The following is a 23,865-nucleotide window of genomic DNA, read 5'->3' as shown; positions in this document are numbered from 1 at the left end:
TATCATTTTAGTCATTTTAGTCAATAAGATTTTTGCAACGTAAGCTTAACTTTCTGAACATTCGAGACGTGTAGTCCACTTGTCATTCCAATCTCCTTTGCATTAGCGTAGCCTCTTCTGTAGCCTGTCAACTAGGTGTCTGTCTATCCCTGTTCTCTCCCCTCTGCACAGGCCATACAAATGCTTCACACCGCGTGGCAGCTGCCACTCTAACCTGGTGGTCCCAGCGCGCACGACCCACGTGGAGTTCCAGGTCTCCGGCAGCCTCTGGAACTGCCGGTCTGCGGCCAACAAGGCAGAGTTCATCTCAGCCTATGCTACCCTCCAGTCCCTCGACTTCTTGGCGCTGACGGAAACATGGATTACCACAGATAACACTGCTACTCCTACTGCTCTCTCCTCGTCTGACCACGTGTTCTCTCATACCCCGAGAGCATCTGGCCAGCGGGGTGGTGGCACTGGAATCCTCATCTCTCCCAAGTGGACATTCTCTCTTTCTCCCCTGACCCATCTGTCTATTGCCTCCTTTGAATTCCATGCTGTCACAGTTACCAGCACTTTCAAGCTTAAAATCCTTATCATTTATCGCCCTCCAGGTTCCCTTGGAGAGTTCATCAATGAGCTTGACGCCTTGATAAGTTCCTTTCCTGAGGATGGCTCACCTCTCACAGTTGTGGGTGACTTTAACCTCCCCACGTCTATCTTTGACTCATTCCTCTCTGCCTCCTTCTTTCCACTCCTCTCCTCTTTTGACCTCACCCTCTCACCTTCCCCCCCCTACTCACAAGGCAGGCAATACGCTTGACCTCATCTTTACTAGATGCTGTTCTTCCACTAATCTCATTGCAACTCCGCTTCAAGTCTCCGACCACTACCTTGTATCCTTTTCCCTCTCGCTCTCATCCAACACTTCTCACTCTGCCCCTACTCGGATGGTATTGCGCAGTCGCAACCTTCGCTCTCTCTCTCCCGCTACTCTCTCCTCTTCCATCCTATCATCTCTTCCCTCTGCTCAAACCTTCTCCAACCTATCTCCTGATTCTGCCTCCTCAACCCTCCTCTCCTCCCTTTCTTCATCCTTTGACTCTCTATGTCCCCTATCCTCCAGGCCGGCTCGGTCCTCCCCTCCTGCTCCGTGGCTCGACAACTCATTGCGAGCTTACAGAACAGGGCTCCGGGCGGCAGCCGAGCGGAAATGGAGGAAAACTCGCCTCCCTGCGGACCTGGCATCCTTTCACTCCCTCCTCTCTACATTTTCCTCTTCTGTCTCTGCTGCTAAAGCCACTTTCTACCACTCTAAATTCCAAGCATCAGCTTCTAACCCTAGGAAGCTCTTTGCCACCTTCTCCTCCCTCCTGAATCCTCCTCCCCCTCCCCCCCTCCTCCCTCTCTGTGGATGACTTCGTCAACCGTTTTGAAAAGAAGGTCGATGACATCCGATCCTCATTTGCTAAGTCAAACGACACTGCTGGTCCTGCTCACACTGCCCTACCCTGTGCTTTGACCTCTTTCTCCCCTCTCTCTCCAGATGAAATCTCGCGTCTTGTGACATCCGGCCGCCCAACAACCTGCCCGCTTGACCCTATCCCCTCCTCTCTTCTCCAGACCATTTCCGGAGACCTTCTCCCTTACCTCACCTCGCTCATCGCTGGCTACGTCCCTTCCGTCTTCAAGAGAGCGAGAGTTGCACCCCTTCTGAAAAAACCTACACTCGATCCCTCCGATATCAACAACTACAGACCAGTATCCCTTCTTTCTTTTCTCTCCAAAACTCTTGAACGTGCCGTCCTTGGCCAGCTCTCCTGCTATCTCTCTCAGAATGAACTTCTTGATCCAAATCAGTCAGGTTTCAAGACCGGTCATTCAACTGAGACTGCTCTTCTCTGTGTCACGGAGGCTCTCCGCACTGCTAAAGCTAACTCTCTCTCCTCTGCTCTCATTCTTCTAGACCTATCTGCCGCCTTTGATACTGTGAACCATCAGATCCTCCTCAACACCCTCTCCGAGTTGGGCATCTCCGGCGCGGCCCACGCTTGGATTGCGTCCTACCTGACAGGTTGCTCCTACCAGGTGGCGTGGCGAGAATCTGTCTCCGCACCACGTGCTCTCACCACTGGTGTCCCCCAGGGCTCTATTCTAGGCCCTCTCCTATTCTCGCTATACACCAAGTCACTTGGCTCTGTCATATCCTCACATGGTCTCTCCTATCATTGCTATGCAGACGACACACAATTCATCTTCTCCTTTCCCTCTTCTGATAACCAGGTGGCGAATCGCATCTCTGCATGTCTGGCAGACATATCAGTGTGGATGACGGATCACCACCTCAAGCTGAACCTCGGCAAGACGGAGCTGCTCTTCCTCCCGGGGAAGGACTGCCCGTTCCATGATCTCGCCATCACGGTTGACAACTCCATTGTGTCCTCCTCCCAGAGTGCTAAGAACCTTGGCGTGACCCTGGACAACACCCTGTCGTTCTCCACTAACATCAAGGCGGTGACCCGATCCTGTAGGTTCATGCTCTACAGCATTCGCAGAGTATGACCCTGCCTCACACAGGAAGCGGCGCAGGTCCTAATCCAGGCACTTGTCATCTCCCGTCTGGAATACTGCAACTCGCTGTTGGCTGGGCTCCCTGCCTGTGCCATTAAACCCCTACAACTCATCCAGAACGCCGCAGCCCGTCTGGTGTTCAACCTTCCCAAGTTCTCTCACGTCACCCCGCTCCTCCACTCTCTCCACTGGCTTCCAGTTGAAGCTCGCATCCGCTACAAGACCATGGTGCTTGCCTACGGAGCTGTGAGGGGAACGGCACCTCCGTACCTTCAGGCTCTGATCAGGCCCTACACCCAAACAAGGGCACTGCATTCATCCACCTCTGGCCTGCTGGCCCCCCTACCTCTGAGGAAGCACGGTTCCCGCTCAGCCCAGTCAAAACTGTTCGCTGCTCTGGCACCCCTATGGTGGAACAAGCTCCCTCAAGACGCCAAGACAGCGGAGTCAATCACCACCTTCCAGAGACACCTGAAACCCCACCTCTTTAAGGAATACCTAGGATAGGATAAAATAATCCTTCTAACCCCCCCCAAAAAAAGATATAGATGTACTATTGTAAAGTGGTTGTTCCACTGGATATCATAAGGTGAATGCACCAATTTGTAAGTCACTCTGGATAAGAGCGTCTGCTAAATGACTTAAATGTAAATGTAAATGTAAATTGAAAAATTAACTATCTTTATAATTACGTGATTAAAACCTTTTAAGGATTTGCCCATTTTTTTCAATTTTCTTCTAAAATGACATACCCAAATCTACCTGTAGCTACCTGTAGCTCAGGCACTGAAGCAAGGATATGCCTTTTCTTGGTGCCATTTGAAAGGAAACACTTTGAAGTTTGTGGAAATGTGAAAGGAATGTAGGAGAATATAACACAATAGATCTGGTAAAAGATAATACAAACAAAAAACAACCATTCTTTTGTATTTTTTTGTACCATCATCTTTGAAATGCAAGAGAAAGGCCAAAATATATTATTCCAGCCAGGTGCAATTTAGATTTTGTCCACTAGATGGCAGCAGTGTATGTGCAAAGTTTTAGACTGATCCAATGAACCATTGTATTTCTGTTAAAAATGTTGTATCAAGACTGCCCAAATGTACCTCATATGTTTATTAAGCATTTTCTGTTGTATTACTTCTAATACCCAAGCCCTCTTATTCCTGTCCCTTCCCTCATTAATATTGAGAGAACCTACCCTTAGTACCTCCATATAGAAAAGAGAACCTACCCTTAGTACCTCCATATAGAAAAGAGAAAGGAAAAGCAGAAGAAACCACAGAGAACAACAGAGACAAAGACAACAAAAACCTATGAGGCATGATCATCATCATTGTTTTAATTTTCTTTTAACCTGACCACGTTTCCCACTACCTTTTGCTGCCGTGACAGCAGTAACACATTTCCTCAAGCGAAAACGCTTCTTCTCACTGAACTGGTCTAACCCCACCGTCTTCTGTAACATCACAGCTGACCTCACAAACTTATCAACATCGAAATATTCTGCCAATTTGACAGATTTCCCAAAAGTCTGATCCAGAAGCCTATTTACCTCCTCTAGATCATAAATTGAGTCGTCGCCAGCTGCTATCATACCAATAGAGATATCCATATCCTGCTCCTCCTCAACTGAGGCCACAGACCCCTGACTCGCTTCTAACACATCCCTTTCATCACTCCCCACTTGCAGCCCATCACTCGTACTGGGCATCTCATCACCAGTCTGAGGAAATGGCTCCCCTCCTTAACTCCTACAACAATATTCTTCTGCTGCACATCAGACGCTATGTTCTCCTCTGGTACAAGTTGCAACTCCGTCCCCTCAACACGGGACAAATTGCTCCTCAGCAACAGGTGCTTGTGACTGCTCTACCACTGTCGGCCCCATCTCTCCCTACATCAGTGGGCCCAGGCATGAGGGTAAGGGTTTTCACTCTCAAAAAAACAACAAGTGGCATGTTCTAAGTCCTTAATCCACATCAAGAGACCACTTTTGAGGTCTGGTAAAAATCTGAGAAATGTTGATTTTTGGTGTAGTTACCCTTTAACTCCAGTGAGCACCGAGGCTGTTGTTTAGCTGTGTTTTTGTAGTGCACATTTCATGGTAAACAAATACCCACTGGGTTGATGAAAATAATCATGATGTCTTTCTGCCAGGTAAGCATAAGCTACTTTGTAGTTAACATTTAATTGAGAAGGTTTTTGGGAAAGCCTTTTCCATCTACCAGAAGACTGTTTTCATTAGCATCATCGCTAAAAGGCTAAACAAAGTGGTAAACGTGAGCACCACACACACAGACAGGGGCATTCTCCTTACCTCTTCAGAAAGTGGCAGGAAATACTAATCACTGATGAATTCTGTTTATGTCTTATGATAAACTTGGGCTAATTAATACAAGTTCAAGACATTTAGTGGATTCCCTACCAAGGTCAATACATTTAGTGGATTCCCTACCAAGGTCAATACATTTAGTGGATTCCCTACCAAGTTCAATGCATTTAGTGGATTCCCTACCAAGTTCAATGCATTTAGTGGATTCCCTACCAAGGTCAATACATTTAGTGGATTCCCTACCAAGGTCAATACATTTAGTGGATTCCCTACCAAGTTCAATGCATTTAGTGGATTCCCTACCAAGTTCAATGCATTTAGTGGATTCCCTACCAAGGTCAATACATGTTTGAATATTGTTGACGTAACAGTTTTGCTTCCTTTCCTCTACTCGCCCCTACCTGGGCTCGAACCAGGGACCTTCTGCACACATTGACAACAGTCAAGCATCGTTACCTATTGCTCCACAAAAGCCGCAGAGCAAGGGGAACAACTACTTCAAGGTCTCAGAGCGAGTGACGTCACCGATTGAAAGGCTATTAGCGTTCACTATGCTAACTAGCTAGCCATTTCACATCGGTTACATTGAATTCCATTATAATGGCTGGATTCCATGAGGGCCCTAATGATCATATTTGGTCCAGAATGAGTCTCTCCGCTACCTATTGTTCCTGCAGTGATGATTCACCATCTTCATCAAATGTGTTCATCATTTATCTGCAGATAATCGTCAAAAATACTAGGCCTACCAGAAGCCTATGCAAATTAGGAAGCCAAATGAGTGGCTCTCTGGTCGATGTGATTCGAGAGGGTACACTCATGAGACGAGTCACTCACTTCAGCATCAATGTCTGGCAAGCCCCGACATCCTAGGAAAGGAAACATAGGATATCCTTTGGTTTACTTGTCCCGATACCGTGATACCATGGACATATAACCAGGTTGCCTGAATTATGAAAGGGAAAGGGAGATATACACACACACACACACAACAACAACCACTTAAACCCTCTATGAGACCCCTCTTTCAAAGTAAAAAAATCTCTTCTTCCAGCCATAATGGGTAACTGGGGATTTTTACACATAACCCTGAGCATGATGGGATGTTAATTGTTTAATTAACTCAGGAACCACACCTAAGTGGAAGCACCTGTTTTCAATATAAACTCAGCAAAAAAAGAAAGGTCCTCTCACTGTCAACTGCGTTTATTTTCAGCAAATTTAACATGTGTACATATTTGAATGAACATAACAAGATTCCACAACTGAGACATAAACTGAACAAGTTCCACAGACATTTGACTAACAGAAATGGAATAATGTGTCCCTGAACGAAGGGGGGGTCAAAATCAAAAGTAACAGTCAGTATCTGGTGTGGCCACCAGCTGCATTAAGTACTGCAGTGCATCTCCTCCTCATGGACTGCACCAGATTTGCCAATTCTTGCTGTGAGATGTTACCCCACTCTTCCACCAAGGTACTTGCAAGTTCCCGGACATTTCTGTGGGGAATGGCCCTAGCCCTCACCCTCCGATCCAACAGGTCCCAGACGTGCTCAATGGGATTGAGATCCGGGCTCTTCGCTCGCCATGGCAGAACACTGACATTCCTGTCTTGCAGGAAATCACGCACAGAACGCGCAGTATGCCTGGTGGCATTGTCATGCTGGAGGGTCATGTCAGGATGAGCCTGCAGGAAGGGTACCACATGAGGGAGGAGGATGTCTTCCCTGTAACACACAGCGTTGAGATTGCTTGCAATGACAACAAGCTCAGTCCAATGATGCTGTGACACACCGCCCCTGACCATGACGGACCCTCCACCTCCAAATCGATCCCGCTCCAGAGTACAGGCCTCGGTGTAATGCTCATTCCTTCCACGATAAACGCGAATTCGGTCATCACCCCTGGTGAGACAAAACCGTGACTCGTCAGTGAAGAGCACTTTTTGTCAGTCCTGTCTGGTCCAGCGATGGTGGGTTTGTGCCCATAGGCTACGTTGTTGGCGTTGACGTCTGGTGAGGACCTGCCTTACAACAGACCTACAAGTCCTCAGTCTAGCCTCTCTCAGCCTATTGCGGACAGTCTGAGCACTGGCGGAGGGATTGTGTATTCCTGGTGTAACTTGGGCAGTTGTTGTTGCCATCCTGTCCTTGTCCTACAGGTGTGATTTTCGGATGTACCGATCCTGTGCAGGTGTTGTTACACATGATCTGCCAATGCAAGGACGATCACCTGTCCGTCCGGTCTCCCTGTATCTGTCTCCCTGTACCTGTCGCGCTGTCTTAGGCGTCTCACAGTTCAGATATTGCAATTTATTGCCCTGGCCACATCTGCAGTCCTCATGCCTCCTTGCAGCATGCCTATGGCACGTTCACGCAGATGAGCAGGGACCCTGGGCATCTTTCTTTTGGTGTTTTTCAGAGTCAGTAGAAAGGCCTCTTTAGTGTCCTAAGTTTTCATAACTGTGACCGTAATTGCCTACCGTCTGTTTATTTTTTATTTATGTTCTTTCACCTTTATTTAACCAGGTAGGCCAGTTGAGAACAAGTTATCATTTACAACTGCGACCTGGCCAAGATAAAGCAAAGCAGTGCGACAAAAACAACAACACAGAGTTACACATGGGATAAACAAACGTACAGTCAATAACACAATAGAAAAATCTAAGCTGTTAGCGGTTAGTCTGTAAGCTGTTAGTGTTAAGGTTAACGACCGTTCCACAGGTGCATGCTCATTAATTGTTTATGGTTCATTGAACCAGCATGGGAAAGAATGTTTAAACCCTTTACAATGAAGATCTGTGAAGTTATTTGGATTTTTACAAATGATCTTTGAAAGACAGGGTCCTGAAAAAGGGATGTTTCTTTTTTTGCTGGGTTTACTTTGTGTCCCTCATTTACTCAAGTGTTTCCATTAATATTGTCAGTTACCTGGATTTATTTGTAATCTGTTTGTTTCTTGTTCAAGTCATGTGTTTTATTGAAAATGTCCCATTTGTTATAAACAGGGACAATTGTGACTTTGACTCCACACAACATAACATCCACAGATGTTTGAAATATGTCTCACAACATTGATCACTGTTCTACAGTGTTTCCAATATATATCTTGTGTTTCAGATGTTTTATATACCTCTGCTTCTGGTGATAAATTGTTACTTTTTATAAACTTTTTATACTTTATAAAAAAAAGAAATTTGAGCTTGAACTTGATTGTGTATTTATTCTTCACCTTAAACTGATGAATAGTTAGTTAACCTGGTCCATTAAACTGATGAATAGTTAACCTGGTCCCTTAAACTGATGAATAGTTAACCTGGTCCCTTAAACTGATGAATAGTTAATTAACCTGGTCCCTTAAACTGATGAATAGTTAATTAACCTGGTCCCTTAAACTGATGAATAGTTAATTAACCTGGTCCATTAAACTGATGAATAGTTAACCTGGTCCCTTAAACTGATGAATAGTTAACCTGGTCCCTTAAACCGATGAATAGTTAATTAACCTGGTCCCTTAAACTGATGAATAGTTAATTAACCTGGTCCCTTAAACTGATGAATAGTTAACCTGGTCCATTAAACTGATGAATAGTTAATTAACCTGGTCCCTTAAACTGATGAATAGTTAATTAACCTGGTCCCTTAAACTGATGAATAGTTAACCTGGTCCATTAAACTGATGAATAGTTAATTAACCTGGTCCCTTAAACTGATGAATAGTTAACCTGGTCCATTAAACTGATGAATAGTTAATTAACCTGGTCCCTTAAACTGATGAATAGTTAACCTGGTCCCTTAAACTGATGAATAGTTAATTAACCTGGTCCCTTAAACTGATGAATAGTTAACCTGGTCCATTAAACTGATGAATAGTTAACCTGGTCCATTAAACTGATGAATAGTTAATTAACCTGGTCCCTTAAACTGATGAATAGTTAATTAACCTGGTCCATTAAACTGATGAATAGTTAACCTGGTCCCTTAAACTGATGAATAGTTAATTAACCTGGTCCCTTAAAGTGATGAATAGTTAACCTGGTCCATTAAACTGATGAATAGTTAATTAACCTGGTCCCTTAAACTGATGAATAGTTAATTAACCTGGTCCATTAAACTGATGAATAGTTAACCTGGTCCCTTAAACTGATGAATAGTTAATTAACCTGGTCCATTAAACTGATGAATAGTTAACCTGGTCCATTAAACTGATGAATAGTTAATTAACCTGGTCCCTTAAACTGATGAATAGTTAATTAACCTGGTCCATTAAACTGATGAATAGTTAATTAACCTGGTCCCTTAAACTGATGAATAGTTAACCTGGTCCCTTAAACTGATGAATAGTTAATTAACCTGGTCCCTTAAACTGATGAATAGTTAATTAACCTGGTCCCTTAAACTGATGAATAGTTAGCCTGGTCCCAGGTCAGTTTGTGCTGCCTTGCCAACTCCTGTCTTACCAACTGGTATTTTGCAATACAGCACAAACAGATCTGGGACCAGGCTAATGAACAGTCTGTATTAAAATCAAAGTAAATGTTGTGATGGCTTCCGGTCTACGCAGTTCGTTGACTGTAACATTAGCTAAACGTTTCAGCACCTCTCCCCATTTCTCCTGTTCCTCCTCTCTCTCCTGGAGCTTGGCCTGGTGGGCAGAGTAGACTATGCCCAGGATGAGGCTCTCAAAGCGGGGTGCAGCCAGAGGGATAGCCCCTCTCTGGTCCTCCAGGTCCTTCACCATCTGCTCCATGGAAAAGAGGGTCTTGGGGATGTTGTCGTTGATGCGAGCCAGGAAGGCCCGTCCCTGCCTCATGGATGCCATCTCCAGGTCCAGCAAGATGATGTTGTTGTCTTTGTCGATCTCTACTCCACCCAACAAGAACTGTATGGAGAGGAAAGAAACTAATGATCAGTGAAATGTGGGTAGATAATAAAATATGTATAAGAAAGAAGTTTAGGATATGGGTGAGTTGGGGAAAAACAAAGAGTTTGACAACATGCCCATTAAAGTGTAGCTTGGTCCCAGATCTGTTTGTGTTTTCTTGCTGACTTTGATGGTCATTGTCAGTAGGACAGCCCAAACTGATCTGGGACCAGGCTAATAGAAGTGTAACTCCAACCTCAAACATCAGGTTTGCATCACTGAGGGATTGGCCATGGGTAGGAAGATCGCCATGTACGGCACCAGACACGTCTGAGAGAGAAAAATGTTGTTCCTTTTAAATGATTCACTATGAGAAACAAATATTGTTACACTCAGGACCATTGCATATGAACATTTGCATATTGATAAAGAGTGTCAAACTGAACGTCCATTCAGAACCTGTTGTGGTATTCTATCACATTATATAACATACTAATTATGTAACTGTGGATATCTACTCAAGGCATGGCATTCAAGACACAGAATATTTAAAATATCTAAAGACAATAACACTAACTATAAATGACTCTTATAACTCACCATCTAAGAGATTCTGAAGCCATAGAGTCCCCAGAATGACCCAGACGAAGATTCCAAGTTGAGATTTTGTCACCATTTCTCTTTTGTGAACGTATAACTCTGATTGCATGATGGTTTCTTTGCCTCCTGTCTGTCCTTAGCTTCTACTTCAAGTTATTTTTTATAGACTAAAAACTCAGTGCGATAGCCAGGGAGTTAAAGGCTAGAATGCCATACATTCTTCAACCTAGGAAACAAGGCATCGGGGCCAGTTGGCTCATAGGTTTACAGCACAGTTACAGTTTACACTACTGTTCTTCAATCCTGGTCCTACTGGGTGTACAGGCTCATTATTCCAGCCAGTACACACCCAACTGTTCAACTACCGTAATCACTAAGCCATTAACTGAATGTGTGTTAGTATTTGAACCAAGTCAATAACACAATAGAAAAGTCTATATACAGTGTGTGCAAATGAAGTAAGATTAGAGAGGTAAGGCAATAAATAGGCCATAGTGGCGAAATAATTACAATTTAGCAAATACACACTGGAGTGGTAGATGTGCAGAAGATCAATGTGCAAGTAGAGATACTGGGGTGCAAAGGAGAAGGAAAAAAAATACATATAAATAAAATAAATAACAAAATGGGGATGAGGTAGTTGGTTGGGCTATTTACAGATGGGCTATGTACAGGTGCAATGATCTGTAAGCTGCTCTGATAGCTGATGCTTAAAGTTAGTGAGAGAGATATGAGTCTCCAGCTTCAGTGATTTAGTGACAGCACCACAGATTTAGTGACAGCACCACAGATTCACTGGCAGCATCAGCTGAGCTATGTCGTCACTAGTTACCACAGCCACAAAGTGATAAACCTCATCTAATTCTACAATTTCTCTTCTTAAATTGTGATTTTAAACCTAACCACACTGATAACCGTATGCCTAACATGCTGTCTACACCGGGATGTTGATTTTGTCCATCCACACCAGACATGATCAGGACATGCAGGCTGAAATATCAAAACAAACTCTTAACCAACTATATTAATTTGGGAACAGGTCGAAACACATGAAACGTTCATGGATATTTAGCTAGCTAGCTTGCTGTTGCTAGCTCATTTGTCCTATTTAGCTCACTAGCTTGCTGTTGCTAACTCATTTATCCTGGGATATAAACATTGGTTTGTTATTTTACTTGAAATGCACAAGATCCTTTTTTCCTGGATCTTTTGTAGAATTTGACCCATTTTGAGTCACACAAAATCTTGTTCTCTACTCCGACAATTAACCCACAGATAAACGGGGGAAATGTAGTTTCTAGTAATCTCTTCCTCTTCTTCTGTGGACTTCATGTGTCAGTTGGCAACCAACTTTAAGGTGCATTACCACCACTAACTGGACTGGACCTCAGTTCAGCTTTCAATCACCCACGTGGGCATATGCTCCTATAAACCAATGAGGTGAGGAGAGGCTGGACTTGCAGCGCATCAAAAAATAGAACCAAGTTCTATTTTAGCGCCTGTGTTACGTGACTTTGTGGTAACAAATGGAAACCGCAGAGGAGCTGGGCAAAGAAAAAAAGTATGTTTACTTCAATCAATCAATCAAATGTATTTATAAACCCCTTCTTACATCAGCTGATATCACAAAGTGCTGTACAGAAACCCAGCCTATAACCCCAATCAGCAAGTAATGCAGGTGTAGAAGCACGGTGGCTAGGGAAAAACTCCCTAGAAAGGCCGGAACCTAGGAAGAAACCTAGACAGGAACCAGGCTATGAGGGGTGGGCCAGTCCTCTTCTGACTGTGCCGGGTGGAGATTATAACAGAACATGGTCAACATGTTCAAATGTTCATAGATGACCAGCAGGGTCAGTTAATAATAATCACAGTAGTTGTAGAGGGTGCAACAGGTCAGCACCGTTGAATACTTCAGTTGAATAGTTCACAGTATGATAAAATAGTTGAGAAAAGTTAGCCTGATGAAGTTAATTAGCTAATAAATAATGACTTTATCCACAATCTGATACTGAGTAAATTGTGGTGCAGCACTAGGATTGCTAGCTAGCTAGGTTGATTAGTAGTCAGTGTTCGCGGTTTTCTTGCAAAATTGGCCTACAGAGAAAACGATGTCATGGGTGAAAATGTATTGGCTGCGGCTTTTTGGGCTTTTTCTGATTTGCACTTTGGCTGCCATGGCATTTCTCTTAATATATATATATATATTCACTGTGACCTGCTGCTGGTGACTATCAGGAAGTGAGGCAGGCTGTTGCTGAGTGAGTGAGTGTGGAGAGAGCCAGTGGGGGTGGGGGGGTCTCTGGTGTGTGTGTGTGTATGGGGGATGATTCGTGCCAGAATTAAAGGGGAATGGAAACACTTTAGGAAGTAAATCTAAGCAAATAGATGTATTCAATCCACTGAAACCAAATGTGCATTTAACATAAAAACATCTCTATATTTAGTATTTTGATCGTTACTGACAGGAATCATCAAATTTTCTGTGGTATTGAGTTTTGGCACGGAGAGTGAATAAAGAGACTATGGATAGGTGCGGAAAACGAAGATGGCAACAACAATTAGTAATTCAAACATGAACTGTATAGCGCCAGGCTATATAAATTGTCTCCAAAAAAAAATCCCTCGGTAAGCTACCATCGGCTGCCCAAGGACCCACAAATTCTGAAGACGTGGCTCCATATCCTGAAGAGGAAGGACGTTCCAGATCGAGCTAGCAGGATCTGCAGACAGCACTTCACTTCGCGGAGGCAGACTTTGCGATGTAGGGCAATTTTGATGCGGCAACCGGGAGTTTCCGAATGGAAAGGAGTCATAGGCCTACCGTTAATGCCCTCTGCTTGCACCTCCATTTTACATTTCGAGGGTTATGGGATACCGACTGACCATCATCAACATCGGTCCGAAGTTTGGAGTCAAGCAAACGTGTCTGAACGGAGGAGGTGACACGAGTCAATGCAATGGAGCGTGAGGTAGCGTTAACCGGTCATGACTGTTGTTGACTAGGCTAGCATTAGACACTGGACAACTTCTAGATGAAGGTAACTTGCTAATTGTGTCTGAAGTGTTTTGTGTAAAACCCACCATCAAATAACGCAAGCAACTCAACTGCAACTTAAAACCTGTTGGGGATAGGGGGCAGTATTTGCACGGCCGGATAAAAAACGTACCCGATTTAATCTGGTTACTACTCCTGCCCAGTAACTAGAATATGCATATAATTCTAAAACTGTTTGAATGGTGTCTGTGAGTATAACAGAACTCATATGGCAGTCAAAACCCTGAGACAAATCCTAACAGGAAGTGGAAATCTGATGTGTGGAATCACTTTCAAGCCTTTGCCATTGAAACAAACAGGGACTTATTAATCATTGAGCAATCCTAAGGCTTCCACTAGATGTTGACATTCTTTACAAAGTGGTTTGAGTCTTCTATGGTACAAACTGACCGAAAGAGAGGCTTGGGAAGTTGGTCACAGGGGGAGGGCCATTACTACTATGACGCGGGCGCCCATGGGAACCCTTTTGTTCCGAAACGTTTAGTAAGACAATGCAATCGTCCGCCTTGAATATTATTGAAGCTCTGGTTGAAAAAGGCCCTAAAGATTTATGTTATACAACGTTTGACATGTTTGAACGAACGTAAATATATATTTTTTGCACATTCGTGACGACAAGTCCCGCGCGCTTCAGTACATTATGAGTAGCCTTCGGAACGCGCTAACAAGAAGGAACTATTGGGACATAAATTATTAACTTTTTCGAACAAAACTACATTTGTTGTGGACCTGGGATTCCTGGAAGTGCCTTCTGATGAAGATAATCAAAGGTAAGGGAATATTTACAATAGTATATTTGATTTTAGATGGTTCCAAGATGGCGCTAACATGTATCGCCTAGCCTATTTTTCTGAGCATACCACCTCGTTTATTGCAAAGTGTGATATCCCAGTAAAGTTATTTTTAAATCTGGCAATGCGGATGCATTCACGAGATGTTAATCTATAATTCTTTGAATGACAATATTAAATTTTAACAATGTTTTCGAATAGTAATTTTGTAAATTGTAGCACTGATTCACCGGAAGTATTTGAGGGAAAATACTTTCTGAATGTCACGCGCCGATGTAAAATGCTGTTTTTATATATAAATATGAACTTTATCGAACAAAAAATGCATGTATTGTGTAACATGATGTCCTAGGAGTGTCATCTGATGAAGATTGTCAAAGGTTAGTGCTGCATTTAGCTGTGTTTTGGGTATTTGTGATGCATGCTAGTTGCTTTGAAAATGGCAGTGTGATTTTTTTGGGCAGGGTACTCTCCTAACATAATCTAATGTTTTGCTTTTGCTGTAAAGCCTTTTTGAAATCGGACAACGTGGTTCGATTCAGGAGAGGTGTATCTATAAAATGGTGTAAAATAGTCATATGTTTGAGAAATTGAAGTTATAGCATTTATGAGGTATTTGTATTTCGCGCGACGCGATTCCACTGGCTGTTGACTAGGGTGGGATGCGTTTCCCAGACAGGTTAAATTGCACCACACTTTCTCTGTGTACTTGTTATTAGGTGGTTACTGTAGCTAGCTTCCACCTCAGATAGTCAAGTACTGTAATACATCTTGATGACAGATTTGTTTTTGTAATGTTTTGTTAGCTCCACCTCGTTTAGCTAGAATGAAGTTGACATAAATGTCCCTGTATTTGCTATGTTTGTGTGTGTGCGTTGACAAAGCATACAAGACAGGTAGCTTGTTAATGCCAACTGATATATTTGGGTTCAGTTGTCTTAACAAAACATTTGTTTGTTTTCAGGATGACATCTTCATCCCTGAAAAGGTTTCCACCCAGGAGACTGTGCAGGAGGCAGAGGAGGTTTATGTAGCTAATAGCTAATCCATGCTATTTCTAAGGCTATTGTTTAGTTCAAGTAAATCAAATCATAATCAAATCTAATTTTATTAGTCACATACGCCGAATACAACAGGTGTAGACCATACAGTGAAATGCTTACTTACGAGCCCCTAACCAACAATGCAGTTTCAAAAATTACAGATAAGAAAAAGAGATAAAAGTAACAAGCAATTAAAGAGCAGCAGTGAAATAACAATAGTGAGACTATATACACGGGGGTACCGGTACAGAGTCAATGTGGAGGCTATATACAGGGGGTACCGGTACAGAGTCAATGTGGAGGCTATATACAGGGGGTACCGGTACAGAGTCAATGTGGAGGCTATATACAGGGGGTACCGATACAGAGTCAATGTGGGGGAGCACCGGTTAGTCGATGTAGTATGTACATGTAGGTAGAGTTATTAAAGTTACTATGCATAGATGGTAACAACAGAGAGTAGCAGCAGTGTAAAGGAGGGGGCGAGGGGGGTGGGCAATGCAAATAGTCTGGGTAGCCATTTGACTAGATGTTCAGGAGTCTTATGGCTTGGGGGTAGAAGCTGTTTAATCTTACATCTAGATGTTCCGCTAGCGGAACGTCTGCTCCAATATCCAATGATGGGCGTGGCGCGAAATACAAATTCCTCTAAAATCGGAAAACTTCCATTTTCAAACATATGACTATTTTACAGCTATTTAAAGACAAGACTCTCGTTAATCTAACCACACTGTCCGATTTCAAAAAGGCTTTACAGCGAAAGCAAAACATTAGATTATGTCAGCAGAGTACCCAGCCAGAAATAATCAGACACCCATTTTTCAAGCTAGCATATAATGTCACAAAAAACAAAACCACAGCTAAATGCAGCACTAACCTTTGATGATCTTCATCAGATGACACACCTAGGACATTATGTTATACAATACATGCATGTCTGTTCAATCAAGTTCATATTTATATAAAAAAACAGCTTTTTACATTAGCATGTGACGTTCAGAACTAGCATACCCCCCGCAAACTTCCGGGGAATTTACTAACAATTTACTAAATTACTCAAGATAAACGTTCACAAAAAGCATAACAATTATTTAAAGAATTATAGATACAGAACTCCTCTATGCACTCGATATGTCCGATTTTAAAATAGCTTTTCGGATGAAGCACATTTTGCAATATTCTAAGTACATAGCCCAGCCATCACGGGCTAGCTATTTAGACACCCACCCAGTTTAGCCTTCACCAAAATCATATTTCCTATAAGAAAAATGGTCTTACCTTTCCTGTTCTTCGTCAGAATGCACTCCCAGGACTTCTACTTCAATAACAAATGTAGGTTTGGTCCCAAATAATCCATCGTTATGTTCCATCAGCAACGTTTTGTTCGTGAGTTCTAGACACTATCAGAATGGTAAATCACGGTCGTGCGCATGGCGCATAATGTGACAAAAAATTCTAAATATTCCATTACCTTTACTTCGAAGCATGTCAACCGCTGTTTAAAATACATTTTTATGCAATTTATCTCGTAGAAAAGCGATAATATTCCGACCGGGAATCTGCGGGGGCGGGCAGGTCACGCGCCTAAGCCTTTTGTCTGCTGATAGATCACTTAGCAAAAGCACTCGTGTGTTTAAGCCAGGGCTTTGAATTACGTCATTCAGGTTTTTCCCGGGCTCTGAGAGCCCATTGGAGACGTGGGAAGTGTCACGTAAGAGCAGAGATCCCTTGTAATAGATAGAGAGAATCAACAAGGGGAAGAAATGGTCAGACAGGGTACTTCCTGAACAGAATCTTCTCATGTTTTGGCCTGCCAAATGAGTTCTGTTATACTCACAGACACCATTCAAACAGTTTTAGAAACTTTGGAGTGTTTTCTATCCAAAGCTAATAATCATATGCATATTCTACTTTCTGGGCAGGACTAATAATCAGATTAAATCGGGTACGTTTTTTATCCAGCCGTGAAAATACTGCCCCCTAGCCATAAGAGGTTAAAAGCCTCTTGGACCTAGACTTGGCACTCCGGTACCGCTTGCCGTGCGGTAGCAGAGAGAATAGTCAATGACTAGGGTGGCTGGAGTCTTTGACAATTTTCAGGGCCTTCCTCTGATATACCTCTGGTATAGAGGTCCTGGATGGCAGGAAGCTTGGCCGCAGTGATGTACTGGGCTGTTTGCACTACCCTCTGTAGTGCCTTGCGGTCGGAGGCCGAGCAGTTGCCGAACCAGGCAGTGATGCAACCAGTCAGGATGCTCTCAATGGTGCAGCTGTAGAACCTTTTGAGGATATGAGGACCCATGCCAAATCTTTTCAGTCTCTTGAGGGGGAATAGGTTTTGTCGTACCCTCTTCACGACTGTCTTGGTGTGCTTGGACCATGTTAGTTTGTTGGTGATGTGGACACCAAGGAACTTGAAGCTCTCAACCTGCTCAACTGCAGCCCCGTTGATGAGAATGGGGGCGTGCTCAGTCCTCTTTTTTCTGGAGTCCAAAATCATCTCCTTTATCTTGATCACGTTGAGCGAGAGGTTGTTGTCCTGGCACCACACGGTTAGGTCTCTGACCTCCTCCCTATAGGCTGTCCCGTCTTTGATGACACTGTTGTGTCATCGGCAACTTTAATGATGGTGTTGGTGTCGTGCCTGACCGTGCAGTCATGAGTGTACAGGGAGTACAGGAGGGGACTGAGCACGCACCCCTGAGGGGCCCCTGTGTTGAGGATCAGCGTGGCGGATGTGTTGTTACCTACCCTTACCACCTTGGGGTGGCCCGTCAGGAAGTCCAGGATTCAGTTGCAGAGGGAGGTGTTTAGTCCCAGGGACCTTAGCTTATTGATGAGCTTTGAGGGCACTATGTTGTTGAACGCTGAGCTGTAGTCAATTAATAGCATTCTCACATAGGTGTTCTTTTTGTCCAGGTGGGAAAGGGCAGTGTGGAGTGCAATGGAGATTGCATCATCAGTGGATCTGTTGGAGGTGGTATGCAAATATGAGTGGGTCTAGGGTTTCTGGGATAATGGTGTTGATGTGAGCCATGACTAGCCTTTCAAAGCACTTCATGGCTACAGATGTGAGTGCTATGGGTCATGGTTCAGTAGTCGTTTAGGCCGGTTACCTTAGTGTTCTTGAGCACAGGGACTATGGTGGTCTGTTTGAAACATGTTGGTATTGCAGACTCGGACAGGGATAGGTTGAAAATGTCAGTGAAGACACTTGCCAGTTGGTCAGCGCATGCTCGCAGTTCACGTCCTTGTAATCTGTCTGGCCCTTCGGCCTTATGACTGTTGACCTGTTTAAAGGTCTTACTCACATCGGCTGCGGAGAGCGTGATCACACAGTCATCTGGAACAGCTGGTGCTCTCATGCATGTTACAGTGTTATTTGCCTCGAAGCGAGCATAGAAGTAGTTTAGCTCGTCTGGTACACTCGTGACACTGGGCATCTCTCGGCTGTGCTTCCCTTTGTAGTCTGTAATGGTTTTCAAGCCCTGCCACATCCAACGAGCATCCGAGCCGGTGTAGTACGATACAATCTTAGTCCTCTATTGATGCTTTACCTGTTTGATGGTTCGGCGGAGGGCATAGCGGGATTTCCTTTAAACTCCCGGGTTAGAATCCCGCTCTTTGAAAGCGGCAGCTCTAGCCTTTTGCCTGTAATCCATGGCTTCTGGTTGGGGTATGTACGTATAGTCACTGTGTGGACAACGTCATCGATGCACTTATTGATGAAGCCAATTACTGATGTGGTGTACTCCCGGAATCCCGGAACATATTCCAGTCTGTGGAAGCAAAACAGTCCTGCTTCCTCTGACCACTTTTTTATTGATCTATTCACTGGTGCTTCCTGCTTTAGTTTTTGCTTGTAAGCAGGAATCAGGAGGATAGAATTATGGTCAGATTTGCCAAAAGGAGGGCGAGGGAGCGCTTTGTATGCGTCTCTGTAGGTGGAGCATAGGTGGTCCAGAATTCTTTTTCCTCTTGTTGCACATTTAACATGCTGATAGAAATTTGGTAAAACGGATTTAAGTTTCCCTGCATTTAAGTCCCCGGCTACTAGGAGTGCTGCCTCTGGGTGAGAATTTTCTTGTTTGCTTATGGATTAATACAGCTCATTCAATGCTGTGTTATTGCCAGCCTCTGACTGTGGTGGTATGTAAACAGCTACAAAGAATACAGATGAAAACTCTCTCGGTAGGTAGTGTGGTCTACAGCTTATCATGAGATACTCTACCTCAGGTGAGCAATAGCCTCAATATAGCTCAGTATATGCAGTGATTCTTGAATATATTATAGCCTAATAGATGCCTTAATTGTTTCCTACCAACAGGAAAGAACGGTTAGTACAGCATGCCAAGCTGACCCCTGGGTGCCAGAGTGTTCCTGTGCTGTGGTTGAGAAGTGTCACGGCTGTTCAAAGGAGCGGACCAAGATGCAGCGTTTGTGTTCCACATATTTATTTAAAATAGTGAAACCGAATGCAATACATAAATAAACTTACTAGACCAAAACAATAAACCGTGATGCAGGAGGCACAAACACACTCACAAAATAATAATCACCCACAAACAATATGAAGAAACACCCCTACTTAAATATGACCTCCAATTAGAGGCAACGAGGACCAGCTGCCTCCAATTGGAGGTCAAACCAAGAAACCCCAACATAGAAATAGAAAACTAGAATAGACAGAAATAGAAAACATAGAACAAAACACAAAAACACCCCCTGTCACGCCCTGACCTACTCTACTATAGAAAATGACATCTTACTAGGGTCAGGACGTGACAAGAAGAGGTCCACCAGGACCATCTCTAAAGAGCTCGAGGCCCAGCTAGATAGATCTCACGACCATCAGTTGTCACGGGTGTCGTAGGGTAAAGACCAAGACGCAGCGGGAAAATATATACTCATCTTCTTTTTATTTGGTGAAGAAGGGAAACACAATAAATGTATACAAAACACAAACGAACTGGACAGTCTTGTCAGGCACACAGCTAAACAAGCACAATCTCCCACAAACTAACAGGTGAAAACAGGCGACCTAAGTATGACTCTCAATCAGCAACAACGATGTACAGCTGTTCCTGATTGAGAGCCACACCAGGCTAACACAGAAATACAACACTAGACCAGCCCCCTAGAACTACAATACAATAACATACCCAACAACCCGGAACACCTAAATCAAACACCCCATCTTACATAAATACATATCTAATAAACCCCGAACCACTTAAATCAAATACCCTTTCTACATAGATACACCACTAAACCCAGAAACACTCTACTCAAAATAACCCTCTATATAAACACATAACCAAAAACATGTACAACAAATACCCTCTGCCACGTCCTGACCAAACTACAATAACAAATAGGCCCTTTACTGGTCAGGACGTGACATCAGTATACAACCGAGTCCTGCCCCTATAGGCCACAGATGGAGTTGACACGACCATCAGTATACAACCGAGTACTGCCCCTATAGGCCACAGATGGAGCTGGTGGAGAGTGAGATCAGTGAAGACCAGAACTACACCACAGATGGAGCTGGTGGAGAGTGAGATCAGTGAAGACCAGAACTACACCACAGATGGAGCTGATGGAGAGTGAGATCAGTGAAGACCATAACTCGCTGTATGAACCTGAGATGTCAGAATCACCATCTTCACAGTGCGAACCAAGATATACTATCGATCACTTTGGCGGGTTTTCCGAAAATGGAGAAGGAGCCATTCAACAGTGAATTCAAAGATTCACCATAAAGGGAATCAGAGTGGAATTGTTTTTCCACAGATTTTTTTTACCCGTTTCAATGGATGTGCAACCTTGTCTTGGTCCTGCTGTTTTTGACTCTCTCTCTCTCTCTCTCTCTCTCTCTCTCTCTCTCTCTCTCTCTCTCTCTCTCTCTCTCTCTCTGTGTCTCTCTCTCCTCTCTCTCTCTCTCTCTCTCTCTCTCTCTCTCTCTGTGTCTCTCTCTCCTCTCTCTCTCTCTGTCTCTCTCTCTCTCTCTCTCTCTCTCTCTATCGCACCTGCTGTCTCTAACTCTGAATGCTCAGCTATGAAAAGCCAACTGACATTTGCTCCTGAGGTGTTGACCTGTTGCACCCTCTATAACCTGTCTGGGCTAGGGGGCAGTATTTTCACGGCCGGATAAAAAACGTACCCGATTTAAACTGGTTACTACTCTTGCCCAGAAATGAGAATATGCATATTATTAAACGATTTTGATAGAAAACACTCGAAAGTTTCTAAAACTGTTTGAATGGTGTCTGTGAGTATAACAGAACTCATATGGCAGGCAAAAACCTGAGAATATTCCATGCAGGAAGTTGCCTGTCTTTGATTTTGTAGTTCTCCTTTTGCTTGTCTATCGAAACTACAGTATCCGTGGGGTTATGTTGCACTTTCTAAGGCTTCCATTGGCTCTCTAAAGCTGCCAGAATGTGGATTGAGGCGTCTCCTGTCTCTGGGCAAAGTATAGTAACACCGTTTGTGAGTGGTATGCCTAAGGACAAAGGGAATGGAAATGCGTGTTCACGAGACCTCGCCATTTTTTCTTTCCCTTTTTGAATGAATACATTATTGTCCGGTTGGAATATTATCGCTATTTTACGAGAAAAATACCATAAAAATTGATTTTAAACAGCGTTTAACATGCTTCTAAGTACGGTAAAGGAACATTTTGAAATGTTTTGGTCTCAAAATGCGCTCGCGCGTTACCCTTTGGACAGCGACCTGAACGCATGAACAAAACGGAGGTATTTGCACATAACTATGGATTATTTGGAACAAAAACAACATTTGTTGTGGAAGTAGCAGTCCTGGGAGTGCATTCTGACGAAGATAAGCAAAGGTAATCCAATTTTTCTAATACTAATTCTGAGTTTAGTGAGCACCGACCTTGTCAAATTAGCTAGCCGTGATGGCTAAGCTATGTACTCAGAAAATTACAAAATGTGCTTTCGCCAAAAAGCTATTTTAAAATCTGACACCGCGATTGCATAAAGGAGTTCTGTATCTATAATTCTTAAAATAATTGTTATGTATTTTGTCAATGTTTATCATGAGTCATTTAGTAAATTCACCGGAAGTTTTCGGTGGGAATACAATTTCTGAACATCACACGCCAATGTAAAAAGCTGTTTTTTGATATAAATATGAACTTGATTGAACAAAACATGCATGTAATGTATAACATAATGTACTAGGAGTGTCATCTGATGAAGATCATCAAAGGTTAGTGCTGCATTTAGCTGTGTTTTGGGTTTTTGTGACATATATGCTTGCTTGAGAAATGGCTATGGGGTTATTTGTGGCTATGTACTCTCCTAACATAATCTAATGTTTTGCTTTAGCGGAACACCTGCTCCAACATCCAATGATAGGCGTGGCGCGAAATTCAAACTCCTCGAAAATCCGAAAACTTCCATTTTTCAAACATGACTATTTTACACCATTTTAAAGACAAGACTCTCCTTTATCTAACCACACTGTCCGATTTCAAAAAGGCTTTACAGCGAAAGCAAAACATTAGATTATGTCAGCAAAGTACCCAGCCAGAAATAATCAGACACCCATTTTTCAAGCTAGCATATAATGTCACAAAAAACAAAACCACAGCTAAATGCAGCACTAACCTTTGATGATCTTCATCAGATGACACTCCTAGGACATTATGTTATACAATACATGCATGTTTTGTTCAATCAAGTTCATATTTATATCAAAAACCAGCTTTTTACATAAGCATGTGACATTCAGAACTAGCATTCCCACCGAACACTTCAGGTGAATTTACTAAATTACTCGTGATAAACGTTCACAAAAAACATAACAATTATTTAAAGAATTATAGATACAGAACTCCTTTATGCAATCGCTATGTCCGATTTTAAAATAGCTTTTTGGTGAAAGCACATTTTGCAATATTCTGAGTAGATAGCCCGGCCATCATGGCTAGCTATTTTGACACCCATCAAGTTTGGTACTCACCAAACTCAGATTTACTATAAGAAAAATTGGATTACCTTTGCTGTTCTTCATCAGAATGCACTCCCAGGACTTCTGCTTCAATAACAAATGTTGTTTTGGTTCCAAATAATCCATAGTTATATCCAAATAGCGGCATTTTGTTAATTAATTTGTCAATTTAAATATACACACATGGTGATATAGGATATATACATATTTTACATTGTAATAAACTACCCCTACATGCCATTATACTATAGGATATATACATATTTTACATTGTAATACACTACTACTACATGCAATTGTACTATAACATATATACATATTTTATATTGTAATACACTACCCCTACATGCCATTGTGTGCTGGAGCTATGGGTTAGTCCTACACATTCTCACTCAAATTGAATGGGGGATGCATAACTCCTTTTCACTGAAGAAAGCAAACAAGGTACAACACACAACTTTGATCAGAGACCTAAAATCGTGCCATCATAATGGTATCCTAATATAGTGTGGATACAGTAGCAGTCTATTCTACAATAATGACATCATAATGGTATCCTAATATAGTGTGGATACAGTAGCAGTCTATTCTACAATAATGACATCATAATGGTGTCCTAATATAGTGTGGATACAGTAGC

At 42.9% G+C, this 23,865-nt stretch overlaps 1 protein-coding gene across 1 annotated transcript; it reads right to left on the bottom strand.

Annotated features, from left to right (window-relative positions):
- Nucleotides 1–5,721: 5,721 nt before the first annotated feature.
- On the bottom strand, nt 5,722–10,076 carry LOC115193077 (protein FAM180A-like). Its single transcript, XM_029752062.1, has 3 exons — nt 10,010–10,076; nt 9,490–9,771; nt 5,722–5,757 (listed from the first exon to the last, which is right to left on the bottom strand). The coding sequence occupies exons 1-3, from the start codon at nt 10,016–10,018 to the stop codon at nt 5,722–5,724; spliced, it is 327 nt and encodes a 108-aa protein (XP_029607922.1). The 5' UTR covers nt 10,019–10,076.
- Between the last annotated feature and the right edge of the window lie 13,789 nt (nt 10,077–23,865).

This window comes from Salmo trutta, chromosome 4, assembly GCF_901001165.1.
Source record: "Salmo trutta chromosome 4, fSalTru1.1, whole genome shotgun sequence".
Classification (NCBI taxonomy): Eukaryota; Metazoa; Chordata; class Actinopteri; order Salmoniformes; family Salmonidae; genus Salmo; species Salmo trutta.
The sequence above is the reverse complement of the archived record's forward strand: the minus strand, read 5'-3'. Positions and strand labels throughout refer to the sequence as shown.

What these genes read in the sequence shown, in the direction of transcription:
- LOC115193077 (XM_029752062.1), bottom strand. An exon ending in AACAGGAGAAATGGGGAGAG is followed by an intron (nt 5,758 to 9,489) that starts GTGCTGAAACGT and finishes TTCCTTTCCTAG; the next exon opens with GATGTCGGGGCTTGCCAGAC.